We start from the raw sequence: 14,854 nt of genomic DNA, 5'->3' as shown, positions 1-14,854 counted from the left end.
CCCATCCGAATTATGCAAAGAGGTTTAACTGGCAATCTAATATATTTGTGGAAGAGAGGGATCAATCTTTAAGGCTAGCGAGGAACGACATAAGTGGCGGAAACCTTCTGAATTAGATTGACATAAACCAGTGGTATCAAGCTTAAACTTTCCTTAGACTGCTTTGTTCTCCAGAAAAAAAACATCAGTTTACGGTGAGTAGGTGGAACTCCGATCGCATCATGAATGTTTACATTTGCTTGATTGAATGATGAACATATCATTCCTAAACAAAAAGCGCTTTGGAGGCCTCTGGTTTTTCTGTGAACTTTGGTCCTGAAAAGGTTTGACGTGAGTTGGCTAATATGTACTTTCCTGAAGCTTTTTCACTTTCTTTACTGTTTTCCTTTTGAAGTTTCACCGAGGATTGAAGTGGATGCCAGGAAAGGATGCTCTCGTTATCCAGGGTGAATGACAATGATTGTGAAGGGGTAAAATTTGTGTGTTGAATCGGGATTAGGCTCAATTTTTTCACCAGCTACTGTTAAGTTTCAGTTGCAGGGTTTGGCAAAGTTTGGTCTGTCTTGTAACCCACTTTATGGTTAAGGGTAGTAATTTTTACGCTCGGATTTTCTACTTTTGTGGCCTTCCCTTTGTTTCTGTCGATTAATTTCCTTTTTCCTTTATTCAGTCTAGAGGCTAAAAGAACAAAAAAATGTAAGAGGACAAAAAGGAAGTGCGAAATCACCTTGGTGATAGGTTTAGTAAGGCAGTTGATGAAGAAAAAGTTCCACACAAGATTATACAAGGGTTGATCATAATGAATGCCTTATTCTCTTGTTTATTTTAACAATTCATTAACGGGTTGAGATTATAATAGGTCAGAGTTCGATTTACTCTAATAAAACCCGAAAAAGAACAAATTGAAAACACCTACAAAGGTAGCCTTTCGAGGATAGATCTTAACACATTTGACCTATGAAATCTACTAGTTTAGGATGCATACAAGTTTCATTCCCATTTCAAAATATATTGCTAGAAAAATAGTAGAAATAGAAGAACTTTCATGTTACTATGAAGATATTGTAAGCTAATTACATGTTATTGTATTAGGTGAAAATAATTTAAACATAAAATAATGCATGATTAGCTTAAGATACTAGTAGAAATGGTTTAAAGTTAAACCTCTTTTTAGTTTTTATTTTGAGGAGAGTGGTCCGGCCTGACCATTATGAAGGTGTAAATATGATGTGACACTGACAGTACTACACATTTAATCTCAAAAAAACTGGCAGAAAACACAAACTCATTAGTTATTCTCATGCAAAGAAAGCCTAAGTTCTAGTACACTGTAACTGTGTTTTAATTAAGTACAATTAACATAAACAAAATTGACCAAAGGAGAAACCCTACCAAACTAGTTTGACTGAGATTACTCGCAAAACGAAGCCCCAGACTGTTTGCTTTTACCCATGAATACGAGCTGGTGGTCTTCGAGGACTTCAAATGCATGCAACAACAGCGACACTCCCATTTGGCCGCATTCTCTCACTGTAAAACTCTCTCTCTTTCTCTCTCTCTCTACGTCGTCTTTTAGTTGTCCATGCCATGTGAAGCCATTATATTTTTGTCAGTGAAATTTAAAGCCATTGATCAATCAAAGAAGCCCTAGCTCGGTAGTTCGGATGCTTTGGATTCTTCTTTATCCTCCATTGAAACATGTCCCTCTCTCGTTGTGTCCACTATCTCTCTCAAAACTTATTACATTGTTTTTTTTACAATATCTGACACCGCCCCTCCATTTGTTTTATAATTTTTCGCATGCCACAAAAAAAACACCATTGTTTTTACAATATATTGGAGACCTGAGAGCTCGTACTTTGATTCCTGCATTGCATGTAACCAAACAACCCTCAAGCTCGCTCGCTCTCTCTCTCTCTCTCTCTCTACCAACTTCACCTTCTTTTGCCCTATTCGGCTAAATTTCATGTAATGCAGCAAAGCTTTGCTCGAACACTCAAATGGGAAAGAAAAGTGGGACTTCATGGCTGACTATAGTGAAAAGGGCATTCAGGTCTCCCACTAAAGATTATGATCAGCAAAAAAGCAGCAAAAGAAGAGATGAGCATGAACCAGAAGAAGAAGAAAAGGTAACAAAATTAAAATTTGATTTTCTGACGATACGATATTCTAAACTATTTTAATCTCTATCGCTTTGTATATGTTTCAATGCTCATTGTTTGGTTTATATATGGACGCAGAAGAGAGAGAAGAGAAGGTGGCTTTTCCGGAAGCCAACTGTTCATGTTCAACAATGTGAAGCAAGGACAGTGACTGTAGGTGCAACCCCACCTGTGAATCCTGTTTTGGACGCTGAGCAGAGGCACGCAATTGCTGTGGCCGCAGCAACTGCAGCTGCAGCCGAAGCAGCAGTGGCTACTGCCCAAGCGGCGGAAGAAATTGTTCGGCTCACTAGACCGACTAACTTTGCTAGAGAACACTACGCTGCTACACTCATTCAAACAGCATTCAGAGGTTACTTGGTAAGTAACTTACCAAGGGCATGTTTGAGATTGCATGGTAGGCTAAAATCATTTATTAACAACAAATACACTTTTGACTGTGTTGAGTAGAAAAGGTTAAAAACTGTTTCTTCGGGATGAACTCCCAAGTAATTTTGAAGACGCATTTGGCTTTTCAACATAAAATTTCAACATAGGACATCTAGCAAAGCGCTATGAACAGTGATTTCTATCAAAACAATCCCAAACCAGCCCTAAAACACAAAAATAGAGCACAATAGATGCAACTACTTACATATATGTAAATGCAAATGTGTACATATTGCAAAAGCGCTATGGTTGTTATTTTGATTTTTTTTACCTATTGCAAATGCAAATGTGGTTTTTGACTGAAGGCAAGGAGAGCTCTACGTGCACTTAAGGGCCTGGTAAAGCTTCAAGCCTTAGTGAGAGGTCATAACGTTCGGAAGCAAGCAAAGCTGACATTGAAATGCATGCAAGCTCTGGTTCGGGTACAAGATCAGGTTCACAACGAGAGATCAAGGCTTTCGCATGATGCTGGTCGAAACTCCATGTTTGCTGAAACAGGCCTTCACTTGTGGGAATCCAGAATTCAGGATATTCGTGACAGAAAGTCAATAGTAAGCAGCTGCTGCTATTTCTTCACTTTTTAGCATAATAATATATAACATGAATTTATTCATCGTAGTAAGTGGCTTTCGCATTTATGCTTCTTATTTTCGTACTTTTGCTTGATATGAAGTTATGAACTAAAACTTGAGGGTTTTCTCAGTTACAGTTAGTAGTTTCCTGGTGTTCTTTTCTTGGCGTTAGATGCTTGTCTAATTCCTCGTTCTTATATTCGCTGCGTCAAACAGTCTAGAGAGAAAATTCTTAGTGGTGAGGACTATTGGGACGATGGGCTTGAACCCATACCGCGGAGTCGAAAGGAAGCCGCTTTAAAGCGCGAAAAGGCTCTTGCTTATGCTTTCTCTCATCAGGTTGATCAAGTTTTCCCTCACTCTCTAATATATGGTTCTTTTAGTATTTTTGTGTTTATTTTAGAAGAAATATTTCGTGAATCTAGATGGCACAATGGCGGTATCCCAATCTCATCGTACAATGCCAAGTCAAAAAGTTAGTGATTGGTTTAGGATACCGTCATGTGCATATAAGTTTCTGTCTAACAAGCTAATGTCTTTAATACTTTGATGCCTAATTGAAGATATGGAGGCCTGGGAGGAACCCGTCTGCAGGTGATGATGCAGAGATAGAAGAGAGAACAAGATGGCTAGAAAGATGGATGGCCACGAAGCAATTCGAAAACAGCAGCCGAGCTTCAATTGACAAAAGGGACTCCATAAAAACAGTTGAAATCGACAAAAATTCCAGGCCTTCCTCATACACGTCTCCAAATGTTCGAATTTCACATTCGCAACAGCAAAAACAACCAGCCTCCTACGCCATTGCTTCAGCTTCACCCCTACACAAATCACAGAACATGGATCATCTCTCGCCCGCAACACCCTCTCCTTCAGAACTGAAAACTCTGAAAGTGCGGTCGGCGAGTCCAAGATGCCCAAAAGAGGAAAAATACTATTGCTCATCAGCTGCACACACACCAAGCCTATCAGGCTTCAATGCTTATTGCAGCTTCAAGGGTGCAATGTGCCGTTCTGGAACACCAAATTACATGGCTGCCACTGAATCCGCAAAAGCCAAGGCTCAATCTCTTAGTGCACCTAGAACAAGACCTTCGACACCCGAGAGAGAAAGAGGAGGCGGTTCAGCCAAGAAACGCCTTTCGTACCCTGTCCCGGCTGAGCCACAACCACATAATTGTGTTGGCATTGGTTATAGTAGCTTCAGCCATAACTTGAGAAGTCCTAGCTTCAAGAGTGTACAAAATAATGGCTACTATGGGAGGGAGAACTCGCCATCGTACACCGATAGCATAGGGGGAGATATTTCTCCATGTTCAACCACTGATCTGAGAGCATTTTCAATGCAAAGACTCAAATTCTAAACCCCTATTTTCAATTTGGGTCCCAAAACAGTGGTGAATTTATGTATTTTAGTTTTCTTCTCCAATTGAGTCTTAAGAATGGGTTTTTACACTGGAGAAGAAAACATTGAACTCAAAACTCATGTCATTTTTCTTGGTTGAATAACATTTTTTCTAGTTGACATGGGAGTTTCACCTTAGACTCAAATCTCATATGAACACCAATTTGGGTATCGCTTTGACTCAAACCCCAACCTTATATTTGGACTCAAATATAAGATTTGATTCCTTGTATTGGAGATGCTCTGAGAGAGTTAAAATGAGGTAAGTGCTTATGAAATTGAAACTAGTTTTTCATTTGGTGTGTGTGGGAGTTAAAAAGAAATGTGTAGATAGCATCACCCTTCATTTGTTATTTGATTTGGAACTGGGAATGAAAACTTTATGATTAGTTTGGTTAGAGGAGATGTTTTTTTTTCTCTGTTTTCATTGTTTTTCTGGTAAAAGAAAAGAGATTTTTTCTCTGTTTTCTAATGTGCTAGTAATCAAAGTGTCGAATATTCCAAACTTTTGAACCGTTGGACTGATTTTTCATTTTGACAAAAGATTTTATAAGTCAAGAATATTCGATACCTTGAAGCACCATAGAATTTGTTTTTATCCCACATCGGTGTTATTGCTTTGACGATCGATGTAGGATGCAATCCCCTACTCTTCTATGGGATAGAAACCAATTAATGAAGGGAAGAATACTCCGAATGGTTCTTGGAATTTTGGGTTCAGGAAGAGAAAATGTGGAAGATTTGAATTGAGTATTCAATCATGTTGTGGTGTACAAAATAGAACTTATTAAAGCTGGCCTAGGCCAACACAACATGTAAATGCAGGTAGGCAGAGAGGCTGGCCTCTCATTCTTCTTCTCTCGTTCTTCCTTTATTTGGTCTCCCTCTTCTTCTCTTGTTCTTCCTTTTTGCCTGTGAGACTCTCCTTTCTCTAACTATGATACTCACTTTCTCGAATTACCGAGAGAATCACCCACACCAACGCCAATTTTCGAGTGAAATCCATACCAATATTCCCTGTTTAGGTGTAGTTTGACCTATGGATTCGAATGGTGGCGTTGCATGTGAAGATCAAGTACTCAAAAATGAAGAAAGCCAACCCTTCCCTCTTGGTGAAAAACTCTTCGACGAGTTGATCTGAGGCTTGACGAAATTGGGGTGCTTCAAACTCAATTCAACCTTCATTTAATCTCAAGTATAACTTCTGTATCCTGCATATCGAATTTTGGCATGAAATTCTTGGGATTTAACCCCAAATGCCCTCTCTGTGTTCATGCCTAGAAATCTGGTGACCTTCTTGGTCATTTTTCCGACGAACTCGATACTGAATCTACACCCAAATCTCAACTCTGGGTAACTCTCTTGACTTTATCTATGAAGTTTAAATTCGAAGGACTAGAGCTAATCCATGCTCTGTATTTTCTGCCCAGAAACCAATGAAGCATAACTGGTGCCATTACAACTAATCAAAGACCAATTCATTCCTAATCCATGACTAGGTAAATCTTTGAACCTCTGTGTTAAGTTTTAATTGCTTAAGGTCATTTTGGGTACATGAAAGTTTCATTAAAGTGCTCAACGCCTCTTAGAAAAGAGGTTTGCGCAGAAGCTGAAAAGCCACTTTTTCAAAGTTGCCTTTTGCTGCTTCTGTTTTTGGCTTTTCTTTCATCCAAAACTGTGAAAAAAAACTAAAGTTGGAAGTTTTCCAAAAACAAAATGCTCCCAACTTTTTTCGATACCTGCTTTTTTCAAAATCACCTCAGTACCAAACCATACCTAATTTCCCTAACAATGTTCTTTATACAAAGTTCTTTCGTCTCTTTTTCTCCCTAGTTTTAAGGAGACAAGTTTTGGAAGATTCTGAGAATTTGTAAGTTGAGTTCAACTGAATAGTGTGAGCAAGAAGCAGATATAGCCTAATTCGAGACAAACCTTGTAAGTTCAATACTTATTTTTCCGAATTGCGCTTGGTTTGCAATGAGTTAGCTTGTTTAGTTTGGGCAATTCTTCAGCAACAAGTGTTTCTCAATGCTGAAGAAGTTTGGTAGACTATGAGGTTTAGGGCTTCTGCAATCTGCATCATGGGTATTGCCATTATCTATTACATCTGGGCAAGGTATGAGATCAAGTCGAACAAATTGCCGTGACGTTGAGTGAAATTTAATTAGTACGGTCTTGTTCTTACATATTCGCTTGTACACTTGCAAGTAATTTAACTTAACGATTCAAAATTTTCTTTTTAGGTTGTTCGAAAATCCGGAACATAATGGCATAGCAGGCATGCAACATAATCAACTAAAACAGTAATTATCTTCCCCATTCTTGATCTACTTCAAAAGTCAAAGACACAAAAGAAAAAACTTCAAACATTTAGGTGAAAACAAACCACCACTGCCCTCCTCAAATCAAACATTTAGTTAATCAAACCATATTCTTGTCTACCATCTCCACGTGAGCTCCTATAGCTGGTGGAGCCACTGTCGCTGCCATTAGAACCACCAGCAATGCCAAGGCACAAAGCTTCAGCCAATGGTCCACCAGGTGGTGACCCCATCACCCAAGACATGGGGTTCGCCCGCTGAGACTTCAAATCCCCAACACTTTCCCTCTCTGCCCCCAAAACCCCAATCCCCATTAGGGTACTTCCTCTCTCTTCATTGCTTCCTTCCCCACCACACATTGATAGAGTGAGAGATGAAATGGGAAGCTTCTGGTTTGAAGAAACAAAGACCCTGTCTTCTCTCTCTGCTGATGCTAACGTGGACCATGCATCGATGATTTGCCTTGTCTGTTGAGTTTGCAGGCCTTGGATTTCACCTGTGTAATCTGTGTGCAAATTTAGTGAGCTTTCAGTTTGCTGCTTCGGAATATCCACATCTCTGTTAGTAGGCTTCGTGTAGGGGCAGCTGCTGCTGCTCCTCTTTAGGCCCAACTTGAATTGCATCATTTGTTCCCACTCTTGGTTTGAACCATCCACAGCTGGGGCTTCCCCATTCATGAACCATGCCGACGACCTTCCATGGTCAAGGACAAAAAACAACACTTATTACACAAAACAATGGAAACATCCATGAAAGAATCAAATCACATGACAACTTCTGCAATGGGATGCCATTATTACAATATCAGTATCACAATTCATTCTTGCGACGCCAAGTAAAAAGTTAGAACACTTTTTTTTTGGTCAAAGGATAGATTTTGTTAGATGTTAGATTAACCATCGATAGAGTTCGAACTCACACTGTCATACAAAGACTCAACACATTTCCACCACTGTGGTAAAGGTTCACTAGCAAAAGTTAAAACACATTGCACCGCTGCAATGGCCTCCTGTTGTAAGTTTCTCTATAACCATCTTCCCTAACATGAGATGCTACTGTGACTGTATCACAAGCCAGTTATGCTATGCCAAATGAAAACGTTAAAAATGCATAGCAGTGACTGATTGGCTTGACATACTGCTATATTGACATTCTCTTATAGGTAATTTTCTCTAATTGGCACATTCAGAGGCAATAATTAAGAACAAAGCAACAGAACTTGATGGGTTTTGGCCCTATGTTTCAGAGCATTCAAAATTGAACCCAAACCTAACCTAACCCAAAACCAAACCCACCTGGGTTGGACATGTGATCCACCAGCAGCAGTACTAGGAACCATGTTGCAAGAAAATGGAGTTGTCTGGCTGCTGATGTGGTTTTGTCTGAAAAAATTAGACCTAGGACTTCTCATGTTGTTGTTGTTGGTGAGGAGGTTGGGGTTTAGGGTTTGGGAATCCACAGGCTTTCTTGAACGGTTCCTGGTCTTGTGAGCATGTCTCTCACAATACTTCTGATCAAAAGCTACATCTCTGGAACACCTCCATTTTTTGCCATCTGTTCTTTTGCACCTCCATGGCTCCGGATCTGAGCTCCCGGAAATCCCCAACTCCAGTGAACCTTTCACCACTAAACAAAAAGCCCAACAACAAAGTAAAACAAAGGAATGTTTTTTTTAAGACAAGGAATTAAAATGACCAAAGGATGGGGTCTGCCTACAATATATCGGAGTTCTCGGGAACTTAGAGCCGTTAGATCCAATCTACGGGTTGAATGTAACGGCTGTAAGTGCCGAAGTATGCAATACTGCAGTGTATTGTAGAAAGATTTAAAAAGATGAACAAAAAAAGCAGAAATATTTACAATTTGGGAACTTGGAAATTGGTAAAAGTAATTGGGGAGGGGCAGGGGAAGAGTCCATGTACTTGTAAATCATTGTCTGTCTCTCAAGCTCTTCCCTTTGAGCTGATGTAAAAGGAACTCTCACATTCGCATTCACCATTCCACCTATTCAAATTCAAAATTTATAAAACCCAACAGGAAAAATTAAAAAAATAAAAATAAATAAACCAGAAAATTACTGAACTGTTCGTTAAAGTTGGAATCTTTGTTGTTTTTGTGATGAAAAAAAGGTGGGAACTTTACCTGTGGAACTGAAAGCCAAGCTGTGATCAGAGCAAGGCAGATGGTGCTGTAGAGACTTTGGGAGGACAAAATCAGAGCCGACAGGATATAAATCAGTCGGACAACTCGAGACTGGATTGCTTGTGTTGCAAAACAAAAGTCCACCACCAGAAGCAGGACTGTTATCCCAAACCCCACAAGCTTCTCTTCCTGCACTGGCAAGCAAAGGATCATGATGATGATGATGGTGATTCATCACCATCATCGTCTTCTTCCGAGGAAATGATTGCTGGGTTTGCTGGGTTTTTCGCATCATCAATCCCAGCCACTCTGTTTCTGCTGCTGCTCCCTTCTCAGCAAACCCATTTCTTTGTCCCATGATATGAAATCAAATTCAAAAATTGAATTTTTTTTTTTTTAAATAAACAGCTTTTCTCACTGCCTTCCTCTTCAATGTCCAAACGCACAAAACCCCAAAAGGTCAATAGCCTTAAATACAACCCACGCTAGCTCTCTCCCTCTCCCTCTCCCTCTCTCGTCAGTGTGTGAGTGTGGTGGTGCTGTGGGGTGTTTTGCTAGGGTGTGGTGGTGCCGCCATTTTTAGCCATGCGTTGCGCTTTGCTTCCCAAGCTTCCAACATAACTTCCTCTTATAAATAAGGACAAAACTCGTACAAGCAGCTGGCAACAAAGCCAGAATAACCTCTCTCTCTCTATCTCTATGTGGCACATAACGTTTACTTCACGTCTAATCAAAATGTGTTAAGTTTCCAAAAGCTGGGGATTATAGGTACCAACGTGTCAGATTGGACTTCAATATGGTAATAAATAGGGAGGAGGATTCTTTATCCTCTTATTCTCATCATCTTTCCTCCCTTCCTCTCACACATTATTTTTTGTCTTATTATCTTTATAAAAAAATTAATATAAAATATTGACGTGGCTTAATCGTGACCATTCAAATAGAAGGGGATAGAAGGATAGAGAGATTAAGAAGGTAGAGAATCCTCCTCGAATAAATAGAAGCCAGTACTTGCAAACATCATGTAGATCTAGACCTGACAAACGAGTTATGTTTGTCGTGTTCATGTTATAATCGTGTAACACCTGTTATCTTAATAAGTCGTATCCTGTCATATATGTTATCTTAACGGGTTCTTAATAGGTGTAAAATGACCTGACCTCATTATGACCCATTAAGATTTTTTTTTCTTCTTCTAAATCTACACATACAACATTGCCATATAAATATTACTTCGAAAACTAATTCAAAACAAAAAAAAACTCCGAATTTCACAAACCCCATAAATGAAATATCCCAAATTGAAAAAATAAAACCAATCTTAATTTGAAAATTATTTCGAAGCAAAACCCTATATTTTGAAAGTAATTCAAAAGAATCAACAATTACCTCGATTAAGACTAGAGATTCGCTAGGTCCAAAGAGAGAATCAGAGACAAAAGTTGCAGATCGACTGGTGATGGGTTACTAGGTCGTATGTGGTGACAATGGTGTGGTGGAGGGAGACTGGAAAGGGTGGTCGTGGACTCGTGGTTGGCCAGAGTTGAGGTTCGAGACTGAATTTCGAGAGTTCAGCTCGAGAGAGAGAGAGAGAGAGAGAGAGAGAGAGAGAGAGAGAGAGAGAGAGAGAGAGAGAGAAAGGGCAACTGCTTCAATTCGAGCCTTCAAGAATGAAAGCAAGTCTGATTTAGGGCAGTGAAAATCATTGGACTGCTGAGATTAAATCTCAGCCAATCCAAGGGTCATCAATTTTTTTTTAAATTTAATTAATATGTATAGGTTAAACTCAGTTTACTATTCTCAAGTTTCGTGGTTTTCAACATTTAGTACATGAAGTTTTTTTCGTCTCAGAGTCATACCTAAAATGTTAATTTTGGGACAGTCTTATACATTCGTTAGTCTGACCGTTAAGTCTCCCATTAACTGATGACATAGCACCCACGTGAACAATGATTGGGTGCCACGTGTCCATAAGGGTCTCATGTGGATATTAAAAATAAATTAATTAATTAATTTTGCTATAAATATTTTTAAAAAAATTAAAATTTAATAGGACATTAGAACTTCCCCACCCGCTGCAACCACCCCTTACCTTACCACTTCTCTTTAAACCAGCCGGACACCAGGTTACACTTGACAAACTCCATAACGAGCTTCGACTCGTCAACGATGCAGAATAATTTCTTACAAGAGATAGGATGAGGAAATTGAAGGGTTGGGATTGGGATGGCGTTGTATCATCAGCATCCACCAATTTATTCCACCACCCAAATCTCAAAATCTTCATCCGTCGTTCTTGTTGGCTCAAATCTCTTACACCTATTTCTTATTTTCCTAGATTTCCTACCAAAAGTTTGATTTCGTTTATCCTAAAGAAAACTGTTTTAGGGCGAAAGAGCAGACTCATGGGTTCCAACTCCATGAGTGAGCTGATAAAGATGATGCATTTTTGAAACCATGCCCCCAAATCCTTTCCCTTTCTCTCGATAAAGGTGCTGCATGTTTCAGGGCAAAACATGCCCCTAAACCTCTTGCACCACTCAGATCCGGTCAAGGTCAAGCTTAATCAGCTTGAGAATGAAATCGGAGATGCGAATGCAGCTCGATCAGCTGCTTTTCTCCAGATTTGCGGTCGATTTCTTGAGATTTGCCGTCAAATTTGGTAGGTGGGGCACGCTCCTTTGAGCTCACGGGGCCGTCGAAGAGGATGAGGGTTGAGTGGGTGGAGTAAAAGAGGGAGGGGGAATGATGGATGTGTAGAGGTTAGGTAGGTGCAAAGGAAAAAAGTAGGGGTGAGTTCGATTTCATTTGGTTTGGTTTTTTGCCAAAACTGAAAACCAAACCGAATTTGTTGTTCGGTTCGGTTTCCCTTCGGTTTTTTTTAGTTCGGTTTCGGTTTTTTTCGGTTTTTTGCTAAAAATCACAATTTGTATAAACATAATTGCGAAATTAGTCATGATTCTGCATGAAGATGTATTTGAATCCTGCACAAATTCATATCACAATGAAGTAACATACTCCTTATAAAAATCAACAAACTACCCAATAATTTTTGTTCTATTCAAATATTTTTTACCTTGCAGTTAGGAGCTACATGCTTTTCCAGTGAAGAAGCTTTGGACTTGTAGATGGAAACGTTCTTTGTCAGGATGTCTTTCATTTTCATGCCTTCTTTCCTTGGGAAGCCACCCACCATGACGGTGCATCTATCATATGAATTTACAAGTTAACAAGCAAGAACAAAGTCGTAGATCTGGAAAATCGATTAGGACTTGTTAAAAATTCAAAGAAACTGTGAGATTATGGATTCGATACAGTACCTGCGACTTTAGTAACGAGGATGCAAGCTGGTTCTTTCGCCATGGATTCCAATGAGCTGAGGAGGAAGACAAATCGATCGATCCGAAGTGGCGAAGTGGATTTTCAAATGAGAAGAGCTTACAGTGAAAGGGCTCAAAACATTTGGGCTTAAGTTTGCCTTTCAAGACATTTGGGTTTGAAAATTGAGCCTAAAATTGGGCTAAAAACATAAATACCCAATATAAATAAATAAATAAATAAAATTAATATATTTTCGGTTCGATTCAATTTTCGAATCCCAGAAACCGAAACCGAACCAACTAGATTCGGTTCGGTTTGGTTTTTTTTTCAGTTCGATTTTTTTCTATCTCAATTTGGTTTTCGGTTTTTTGAACCCACCCCTAGAAAAAAGGGAGGGAGAAGGGAGGGGGTTAGGGGTTTGAGGAAGAAGACACCTTTTTTTAGTAATTTTGTAATTTTGTAATGTTTAATTTTTTTTTATTTTTAATATCCACCTGGGACCCTTATTGACACATAGGTGCCATGTCATCAACGGGAGACTTAACAGCCAAACTAATGGATGTATGAGACTGTCTTAAAATTAACACTTTAGGTATGACTCTGGGACGAAAAACCTCCATATACTAAATGTTGAAAACCACGAAACTTGAGGGTAGTAAATTGAGATTTATCTTATATATATATATATATATATATGTATGTTAACTTTCAGTTCAGTTAGGGGTTAAATGTTACTGTTAATTAATTATAATATTTCTTTTTCGTGGTATAAAATTATTAAATTAATATTTTTCTATCGTGTAACGGGTTACTCATGTGTATATCTGGACCAACCCATTATCTTAACAAGTGCTTATCGGGTTACCTGATAACGACCTGATTTGTTTTCGTGTCGACCCGAAAACCTATTAATTTCGTGTCGTGTAGTGTCAGGTTAATGGATCGTGTCAGAAATTGCCAGGCCTAATGGTATCAAGTGTTTAGTCAAGTAGAGTAGAATAATATATTATCTTTGTATTAATTTAAATATTGTTTCATCTTTATTTATAGGAAGATTATATTCACACATCCCAAATTACCTCTTCCACACTTTTTAAATTTTTTAATATTTTTCTATTAAGTGTTAGTGGTGTATAGAAAATATTAAAAAAATTAAAAAGGGTGTGGGAGAAATAATTTGGGTGTGTGGACATTATATATACTAAAACTCAGTTTTGGTTAATGTTCATTAACAGTGATTTGACGAGTTTGCCCTTTATTTACCACTCATCTAAGGTTTTTATAACGTGTGTTGCACATTGAATTTACTTATTTACCCCTTCTATACATGTGTTGCTCATCGTGAAGGAAAAAAGGATGGAAAAGCCAAGGCTCTTCCATTTGCTTCCAGAACATATTTCTCCAGTTTTTCCACTCTCTCGCTCAAGACCCGAACCCCTGGTCTCTGCAAGTAGGTTAGTCTCTGTCTCTCTCACATCTTTTTTTTCAAGTTGCTGTCAGATTTCCTTTGCATGAATACTTCTCCGACATATTTGTTTCGGGTTTGGTTGTGGGTTCTCTTTTCTTTGTTCAAATTTTTGTGATTTCAATTTTAAAAATCTGGGTTATCTTTGTCCAATGGTTTGGTCCATCTTTAGTATTTTCACAAGAGATCTCTGCTAACACTACTCCTCTCTCGGACCAGGTACGACTCATCATCAAAAACAGCTTTCAGTTTTTCATATGGGTTTTTTTTTAATTGCAGGAGGTTTGCTTCCATTTTTCCTGCTCTGGCTTCAAACGGACGCCTAAACCCCTCTACTACTCTTAGCACTTTCTATTCCATCTCCGAGTAAGAAAATCTTATTCCAATAAAAATATCTCTAAAATTTTAATTTTTTTTTGTCTCAGATTTTACCTCTTCCTTAGTCCCCTGGTGTTCATTATTTGAATTTATTTATTTTTGGATAAATTATTGATATTTCGTTGACTTGAATTGATTGAAGCTCTTCGTTTGGATACAGCCATCCCATTACGTCAAATTACAACCCCAATTGCTTCGGGGTTGTGGAATTTGAACTGTTTTGAATCGAATCAGGTATCTTTTTCTTTTGTGGAGAAAATTGTTAATTTGAATTTGGTGTTAGGGATTTGCTGCATATTTGCGTATTTAAATGTATTTGTTATGGTTGTAGTTTCTTTATGTTTCGTAATGGGAATAGGTATTCTAAAGTTATTAGATACATATTATTTGAGCAAGATAGAGGAGATTGTTGATAATTTTAATTTATGATATACCTTATGTCATAGGCTATTTTTTTCATCCTTCTAATATCGCTTCTAATATTTAAATGTATTTGAATATGAATGGTTTCAGAAACTTGATTCATATAGGATTTAAAGTTTAGGACCTTTGTTCTTAAATAAGGCAATACTTTTCAACTTATTTTCATTGTTTTTATCTGTGGTTCAAACCACGCCTATATTTTGTCCTCTCATTTGCACTAAGACTCATTTACACTA

The 14,854-nt window shown here is 38.4% G+C and overlaps 2 protein-coding genes across 2 annotated transcripts; one reads left to right on the top strand and one right to left on the bottom strand.

Annotated features, from left to right (window-relative positions):
- The first annotated feature begins 1,582 nt into the window (after positions 1 to 1,582).
- On the top strand, positions 1,583 to 4,688 carry LOC126600762 (protein IQ-DOMAIN 17-like). The gene is made up of 5 exons (XM_050267408.1): positions 1,583 to 2,129; positions 2,241 to 2,522; positions 2,897 to 3,142; positions 3,380 to 3,502; positions 3,727 to 4,688. Exons 1-5 carry the CDS (start codon positions 2,001 to 2,003, stop codon positions 4,525 to 4,527), a joined length of 1,581 nt encoding a protein of 526 aa, XP_050123365.1. The 5' UTR covers positions 1,583 to 2,000; the 3' UTR covers positions 4,528 to 4,688.
- Positions 4,689 to 6,864: 2,176 nt separating this feature from the next.
- On the bottom strand, positions 6,865 to 9,869 carry LOC126600761 (growth-regulating factor 8-like). The gene is made up of 4 exons (XM_050267407.1): positions 9,032 to 9,869; positions 8,750 to 8,893; positions 8,185 to 8,515; positions 6,865 to 7,582 (listed from the first exon to the last, which is right to left on the bottom strand). The coding sequence occupies exons 1-4, from the start codon at positions 9,387 to 9,389 to the stop codon at positions 6,982 to 6,984; spliced, it is 1,434 nt and encodes a 477-aa protein (XP_050123364.1). The 5' UTR covers positions 9,390 to 9,869; the 3' UTR covers positions 6,865 to 6,981.
- Positions 9,870 to 14,854: the final 4,985 nt, after the last annotated feature.

Source organism: Malus sylvestris, chromosome 14 (assembly GCF_916048215.2).
Source record: "Malus sylvestris chromosome 14, drMalSylv7.2, whole genome shotgun sequence".
Taxonomy (NCBI): Eukaryota; Viridiplantae; Streptophyta; class Magnoliopsida; order Rosales; family Rosaceae; genus Malus; species Malus sylvestris.
Note: the sequence above shows the minus strand (reverse complement) of the source record. Positions and strands in the feature narration are given on the sequence as shown.